This window comes from Galeopterus variegatus, unplaced genomic scaffold (assembly GCF_000696425.1).
Source record: "Galeopterus variegatus unplaced genomic scaffold, G_variegatus-3.0.2 Scaffold1057, whole genome shotgun sequence".
Taxonomy (NCBI): domain Eukaryota; kingdom Metazoa; phylum Chordata; class Mammalia; order Dermoptera; family Cynocephalidae; genus Galeopterus; species Galeopterus variegatus.
The window spans coordinates 336607-345026 of NW_007727168.1; the positions used below are offsets into that span (position 1 = coordinate 336607).

The 8420-nt window shown below is 40.2% G+C and overlaps 1 protein-coding gene across 1 annotated transcript in view; it reads right to left on the minus strand.

Annotated features, from left to right (window-relative positions):
* The window catches only part of FAXC (failed axon connections homolog (Drosophila)), a 70996-nt gene extending 62582 nt beyond the window's left edge, over window positions 1-8414 (minus strand). The window contains exons 1-2 of the mRNA XM_008574515.1: window positions 8027-8414; window positions 2508-2643 (exon numbers count right to left, since the gene is read on the minus strand). Coding sequence (XP_008572737.1) covers window positions 2508-2643; window positions 8027-8292 — 402 coding nt within the window. The 5' untranslated portion in view covers window positions 8293-8414. The remainder of the gene's footprint in view (window positions 1-2507; window positions 2644-8026) is intronic.
* Window positions 8415-8420: the final 6 nt, after the last annotated feature.

Genomic DNA, 8420 nt, shown 5'->3' on the forward strand with positions numbered 1-8420 from the left:
CTGTAGGATAAGATGTGTGTAAAATAAGGCTAGTCAAAGAACTTGGTAAAATCCATTGTCCAAAAAGGACAAAAAAAGAAAAAGAAAAAATACTGTCCAAGTTCCAGAATTAAAATGTTAGACAACAACAACAGAATTGAACAATTGAAATACGAGCTGGGAAGAAAGGGAGAGACCCAAGGGTACATGTGAACTGCTAATGTATTTCTTGATTACAGCCTAAATATAGACTTTAATACATTTAATAAATGAATAGGAATAAAAATAAATTTGGGTCTTAAAAGCAACCACCATAACAAAGATAGAATGTTTTAAATGACAAGAAAAAAATTTAACCTCTCCATTAGAAAGCAGAAAATGAGAAAAAAAAAAAAAAAAAGAAGAGTAAAAAGAGAGCTGGCCAGTTAGCTCACTCAGTTAGAGCACAGTGCTGATTAACACCAATGTCAAGGGTTCAGATCCCCATACTAGCCAGACACCAAAAAAAATATATAGAAAAAATATATTAAATAAAATGTTAGAAATAAGTCCTAATATGGGCCAGCTTGTGGCTCACTCGGGAGAGTGTGGTGCTGATAACACCAAGGCCACGGGTTCAGATCCTATATAGGGATGGCCGGTTAGCTCACTGGCTAAGCGTGGTGCTGACAACACCAAGCCAAGGGTTAAGATCCCCTTACTGGTCATTTTTATAAAAAAAAAAAAAAGAAAGAAGTCCTAATAAAACAATCATTAGAATAAGTGTAAATGGATTAAACTCATTAATTAAAGGATTCTCTAATTGGATATAAGTAATACACTGTCTACGAGAAACAAACACACAAAAAGAGAATAAGGATGACGAAAGATATCCCATGCAAATATGAACCAAAAGAAAGCTGGAGAATCCAACCCAATATCTGATAATATAGAATCCAAGTTTTTAAAAAAATCATAAAGGACAACAATGGATGCTATATATTGGAAAAAGAAATGAAAGCGTAAAAGATATGATCTTTTATATAATATGTACCTAACAATATAACTTCTAATAACAATCTTACATAAAGCAAGAAGTGACATAATAACAGGAAAAGAAGATTAAATCAACAAACAACTTGAATACTTAATGTACTCTTTTCAGAAACTTAATACAGGCAGATAAAAAAATAAGCATAAATACAGAAGGTCTAAATAATACATTAAACATGTTCAAGCAAGTATATAGAGAGCTCTATATCAAAACAGAAAATGTGTAATTATTTTCAACATTTTTAAAAAGTAGCCACACACTACACTAAAGACTCAGCAAATTCCAAACAATCAATATCACAAAGACTATCTTCTCTGGCCATAAAATTAAAAACAGTAACAAAAATCAAAGCAATTGCCATGGCTGCCACAAAAGCGGGTGGTCTCTATAGCAGCAGTCACAGCCACCATGCAGATGGCACGCCAGACTCTCAACTTCACTGACACAAGGAGAGGCACCAGTGGAGACCAGGAAAAAGAAAGGAAAAAAAAAAAGAAAAAAAGGAAGAGGCCCTCTCTCTCCACAAAGCATACTCCAGAGTAATAGAAGAAGCATCTGATTTACAATAATAGGGGAGGCTTTGATCACACCAGTCTCTGAACTGGACAGATCATCTAGGCAACAAACCAACAGAGGAACAGTTAATCTATCAGATGGAGAGAACAAATCTATAGTTATTAGAGGAGGGACAGGGAGGGGAGGGAGAAGGGGAAAAATTAGATAAGGGACATAAAGAATAAGTATGATTTGTAACAATGAATATGCTAATAATTAATAAGAAATAAATAAAACTGTTTTTCAAATTCCATATGGCTAAAACTTGTTTAAAAAGAAAAACATAAGGAGAATTTTTTAAAATACATAGAATTATTACCTCTCAAAACTGAGGCAAAAAAAAAAACACTGAATGACAATGAAACACAACATGTCAAATTTATAAGACACAGCTTAAGCATTACTCAGAGAGAAACGGATACCTTTAAATATATTTCTCTGTTCATTCTCTAATGTGGAAATGAGCATGTATTTCCCCAAAAGTAAGTCAAACAGAACTTGGAGCACTGTGGAAAAGCTTTCACAATATATACAAATATCTACCTGGTGGTCTGCTGGGTCATTTTCCCCCAGGATTCATGAGAAACAAAATATAATGCTGTCAATAAATAAAAACCTACAGGCAATAAAACACATCAGGCAATGGCATACCCCATCAACAGCCACCCAGTAGGCCTATCTAGACTCTTATACAAAGCATACTGTTTCAGGGAAAAAGATCATGGCTTTGAATACCTCAAAAGTCTATACCATTTTGATCCATCATTAAATTGGATATAAAAATCAACAGACCCTGGAATCAAATTTTTCCTTCTTATTAAGTACTGGACACTGCTACTTTCAGACCCCACCTCCTCTGGCAATGACTGTACACAATTAAATACTCTCCCCGCAACTGATATTGATGTCATGAGAATAAAACATATTTGCACATAAGTACCTGATAGGGTAAGTCAGCCATCCTTAAATAAGTTTCCATTTTCAAACAGAAAGGAGATAAACTGGGGACACCATTGTTAGGTCTTGCAAACTGATGCAAAATAATAGCATCTTTGGAATCAATCTCTTGCTGTTTCCTGTCAAAACCAAAACAGAAATAAACAATCCACATGTTTTACATTCATTTCCCTTAGCTCTTAAGAAGACCCTGCTGGGCTGTGGCTCATCAATGAACAAGCAGATCTGCTGGTCAAGGGGGCTTACCTCACCCAGCATTTAGAGAGTGGAAGTTTAGTCAAAACACAGGAGAACTTACAAATTCTGATATTATCATGATCCCAATGGCTCAGAAAAATAACTACATATCAACCTCCTTCTGTTACCTGTAGCCTATGGACAGGAAGAATATTTTCTGGTAAAGGTCCATTTCTTCTCCAGCTGGCTATGTTTACCTGCCAGGGACAAGTGGAATGGATAAAAATGATATTCTGTCTTTACTATGTGTCATACATTGTTCTGAGGATCTCACGAGTATTATCTCATTTAATCTTCACAACAACCTTATGAGGTGGGTACTACTGTTATCCACATTTTACAGATGAGGAAAATGAGGCACAGAGGATTAACTTGCAAAGTCACATTGCTGGCAAATAGCAAAACCTGGACAGAACTAGGTAGTCACAGTCTATGTGCCTGGCCCTTAGACTACACCATGAAACAGTCTATTCATCTATCCATAAGACCCAGGAATAACAGTGCAGGTTTACTCTGTCATGACCCAAGTCTTCAGGGAATCTGAAACTCTGAATATGCTGAACTGCCTGCGTTCTCACCTGGCCTTTCACCTGCATTGCCGAGGAGCCTGGCTTCTGGGCACATGCTCTCTCTCTTTCATTCTCTGTCTTCACTCTGATCACACAGCATATGTTTTAGTACCCCTGCTTTTCCCTTTTCTTCTGTCTCAGCTACACATCCATCTTTTCCTTTGACTAGTTTTCTGGGTGAGGAGGACGTTCCTGGGTACAGTTTTTCAGTAGCCACCACATAGGAGAAGGAATGCTGAATTCCAAGTCCAGACACCTGGGGTCAAGTCCAAGCCCTGCTTCCTGCTGGCCATGTTCACCTAGATATCTCCACCTCCCTTACCTGGAAAGTGAGTTCAGTACCAATTCTGCACTGAGTATCATGAGAATTAAATAATGTAATATCTGTAAAATATTTAGTGAGCTATCAAGCATTAAATAACAGTAGTAGAATTTATTCTCATCCAAACAGATATGGTCTTATCCTTTTAAGCTGCAAAATCTCATCATTTCACATGGCCCCATTTATATACCACCCCCAGGAAACTTTTGCAATTCTTTCAGTCGCATAAACTACCTAGTCATTTCCCAGACAGATAAACTTCACTCTTCCCCTCGGCCCTTCCCTGGTTCCCTCACAGCATTCCCAGTTTAATCCCACACCTACTTCTATCCAAGCTGGGACAAGCTCTTTGTATCATCATCGCATGGAGCTCACTCACTTGAGCATCCTCATTGAGTAAAACAAACTCTAGAAGAAATTTACCACCCAAGGGCCCACTCAACTTAAAGAGCTCACAATGACTCATTTTGAAAATACTAGTCAAGTCAAAAGAATAAAAATACTTGCTGCTCTCTGGCAATATTTGCTATAAAGCAAAGGTTTTCACTTAGATGAAATGTTTGGGAGGTCAGATATTAAAATCCAGAACTCACTTGGACTATGTTCCTTGATGGCACAAATTATACATTTGACAATTACTGATTTTGTCCAGTCAAATAATTCATGTCACAAAGTGATATTTTCATGTAAATTAGCCAAGCAAAAATTTAAGAACTGAAAAGACAGGAAATAAAATCAAATCCCCTGCTCCACTGGCCAGAACAATCTAATTTTAATAGTTAATTTGAGCCACGTCACAGTAAGTATGGATGCTAATTATGTGCCAAGCATATGCCAATGACTTTATACACACCATACATATTAACTTATTTAATTCTGACAGTAACACTAGAGTGTGGAAATTGTCACAATTTTATTTTAGGATAACATACAAGGTTACTTCAAAAAGTTCATGGAAAGATTTGCATTATGTTTTAATTCTATCTTTCCATGAACTTTTTGAAGTACACTTGTACTAAACTTACAGTTTATAGTAGACAAGGAAACTGAAGCTCAGAGAGGGTTAAATAACTTGCCCAAAGAAATATTAATTTAAGATCAAGTCTGTAATAACTCTAGTTCCCAAGCTCTTAAGCACTTCAAAGACACCTCAGTTAATTTTATTAACACAGCCAGTTTGACTCAGACCAGTCAAGCCTGGAACTTTCTGATGAAAGTTTATAATAGCTAGTGATGACTAACTTTTATTGAATGCTCTCTGTATGACAAACTCCATACTGAGCATTTCACATGTGTTAACTCATTTAATCAACTATAAGAGAAGGCTACTTTTATCATCCCCATTTTACAGATGAGAAAACTGAGTAATCGAGAGCTTACTATATATCCGAGGTTACAAGGTTGGTTAAATATAACTCAGACAAAGCAGAGTCTGAATTTGAACCCAGACAATCTGACTCCAGTGCCCTCCCTCCACACATCGGAAACCTCTTTCTAACTTAGAATCAGAGGATCAGCTGTTTCCTACACAGCTATATTTTATAAAGTGGCCTTACAATGAGAGTTGCATAAGAAAATGCCTGTCGAGCATCAACTAGCTAGTGTAGCAGTAGACTCCCTCCTGCTTCTGTGGCTACGGAAGTCACAGATGACCATGCCTCTGTATAGGGCTGATGAGTTGTTAGTTTGTGGAGATCAGATGTTGACCCATCGGCTGATCTGACTCACTAAGTTTTCTAAGACAGGCTGAGCCTGTTTGCCAAAAGTGCAAATGAGCTACTGGTAATAAAGTTATTACTTAGACATTCAATTTACAAACAACTAATTTCCAAATGCCTGATTGAATTTAAGATAGCTACCAGGCTATCTCCACTCAGGGAAAATAAAGAAGAGTGTTGGGACAATATTTGTTTAAAAATACGGTGGTAGGAAAAAAAAAAAAAGGGGTAAAACCCAAAATACCTACTTTGGTTCTACTCATTAATTAAACTTTTTAAATAAGTCTTATCTGTTACTATACTTTCCACTCTGGAAGACACAGCCATAGATCAAGTCTATGCAGCAGAAAACCCAAGTAGGGTGGTAAAGACTTTGCAATCACCAGTGAGCTCAGTGTAATCACTTCAAGGTGTATTTTCCATCGCACATATTTCAGGTTTTGGTTTTTGCCTAAACTACACAATTGAAGCTTAGATTTCACCTTAAATGGAGGTCTCTTACACCTTAAATGTAACTCCCAAAGCCTCGTACTCAACTCTCCTCATTTTTTCCGCCATCCCCTCGCCTCTAGAGGCTGTCAAAAGTCAGGATCCTGCCACAGGCCTGCCTTCCCTGAGCAATGCCCCAGCTCATATTTCTCTTCCTCCTCCCCCAATAAAACTTATTTCAGAATGGATACTTTCTACGATGCAGTGGTAAAAAGTGCAGACTCCTCAAACACACATTTCCAGATTTGAATCTGGATCCTACTACTCTTTATGTGTGATTTTAGGCAAATTGCTTAACCTCCCTCAGCTGCAATTTCCTTGTCTAGGAAATGAGGATCAAGCATCAAACAACAGTTGTGGCATGCAAAGCACGTACAGGCAGAGTCCCTACCAAATGTGAGAAATGGGCAGCCCTTTTGTACTGCTTGCATTATAACAGTTTCCAGTTTAACTTAAACATTTGTCAAGAAAAAAAAAGTGAATAAACTAAGGATTCAAAACTCCTTAATCCAAATAAGTATCCAATGCTGAGGCTTGTAGTCCCCTAAAAGGCCAAGGAGCTATCTGAGGTCAGTGTCCAGTGACCACACTTGCCAGGTGAGTGCTGAGCTCCGACTAGTTCTGCAAGGTCATTTAAGCAATTTTTTAGACTCTGGCCTGTAAAACCTTTACTTCCCCCAAAAGTGGAAAATGGCTCAGAAGCCACATGGTTTGGATCCTCAAAGGCTTTGGACTGGAATATAATTGAGAAACAACTGGGTTACCATTTAAATTGCTGCATAAATGTTTTAGCTCTTTATTTGGCTTAAAACCTAACTCGAAATAGAGTTTGAAAACTAGCACAAATATCAAATGATCTAGAGAGAACTCGCTTTAAAATTTCTTATTTGGTTCAACTAGACTCAAGGCACTGTACTAAGTGAGAGAATTAAATGTATAACAAGCTTAAAATAAACTTCTTAACTTTGGCTAAATAATATGAAAGCCAGTATATTTACGCAGACCTAAATGATTTCCCACCCTCTCAGAAGGGAAACATTCGAAATACCTGTCACAGTGTCCTGCTGGAATCCCTGAAGACCCGTTAAAGGTCACCTATCACGGTCTTTGTTTATAACCTATAGTGTAGGATTCCTCCACCGGGAAAAGGCAGTGTGGACACATTTCTTCCTCTTTACAAAATATACTGGCCAAGAGGGACATTCTAAGCTATTGAAAACTGCTCGGCTTCTGGTAATCTTCCAGTGACTGAGGACTCAAACGCGTGGAAATTTTAACCATATATTGATGTATCAATTAGCCAAACGACCATCTAAGTACTCTGTGGTATTACCCTACTCAAATAAAGATCTCGTGTCCGGCTGGATGTACTAACAACAGGGGCCTCCATTTTCTGGTATTTCCAAGCCAATCCTGTAAACATTCTGCGGCAGCGGATGCAACTGTTTATGGCACTGGACGACTCCGTGTTGTGTCAAACACGCCCATGTGCTAGTCCTGCCCTCGGATCTCCTACTGCTCTCACAACAATGACATTTAAGCCTGCAGATGCTGCTTAGCGTTCAACACCAGATAACCAGCTTAAGGCTGCATCAAAACTGCACACCACTGCACACACTCGGCCATGCATCTTTTTAACAGGGGCCCGCAGGTTCTGGAGCTTTTGCAATTTCAGCCTCTTGATGATGCTGACATTTAGAGAGAAATAGTGGAGAACTAACCTTTTAAGTAAAAGATGAGGTTAGTAGTTAATATTCCAACATTACTACCTATACACAAATAAGGCATTTCATAAAACTGTTAGTTAGGGCCTAATTCTATTGTGGCAAACTCACTGCTCTCGGGATCTTCCTAAGCACATTTCATAATGGACTATTTTGCTCAATAAATACTAATGACCCAGAACATTTTTGCTTTTAACATCGAACCGTTGGGAGACAAATGTTCTTCCCTCCCAGTACCAGTTTAATTCTCCTGAACTCTCAACTGCCCCTCACGGCCAGGTGACCATGGAATGCCTTTGAGAAAAGGCAAGGGCAGAACGCCTGGGCTTTGGGGCGGCGTGACCGAGGGGCTGCCACGGGTCCCCCCTCGCGGTGCCCCTCTGGGCGCCCCTGGCCAGGTGCCCCTCTAGGCGCCCCTGCGCGGGGCCCTCTCTCCGGCTCACCTAATGACCAGGAGTTCGTGGAGCAGATACGCAGCTGCGGCCAGCAAAGCGCCCCCGGTCAAGTAAAGGGTTTTCTTCCACCAGGGATCGGAGCCCAGCCCTGCCATGATCCCACCGTAATCCTGCAAAGGGAAAGCGATGATGTCCCCATAAAAGGAGAAGGGCTCCTCGGACCCGGCCCACCAGCCGAAGAAAGACACGCTCTGGTTCCTGCTCAGATCCACCACGCCCGGCCTGGACGAGGCAAAGCCAACCCCCCAGTGCATGCTGCGCGGCTGGCTCCGGGCGCCCCTCCCAGGGCCCGCGCCGCCCGCATGGGAAGGAGCCGGCGCGGGCTCAGCTGTGCGCGGAGGGCGCGGGCGGCGCGGGCGGCGGCGACCGAGGCGGCGGCGGC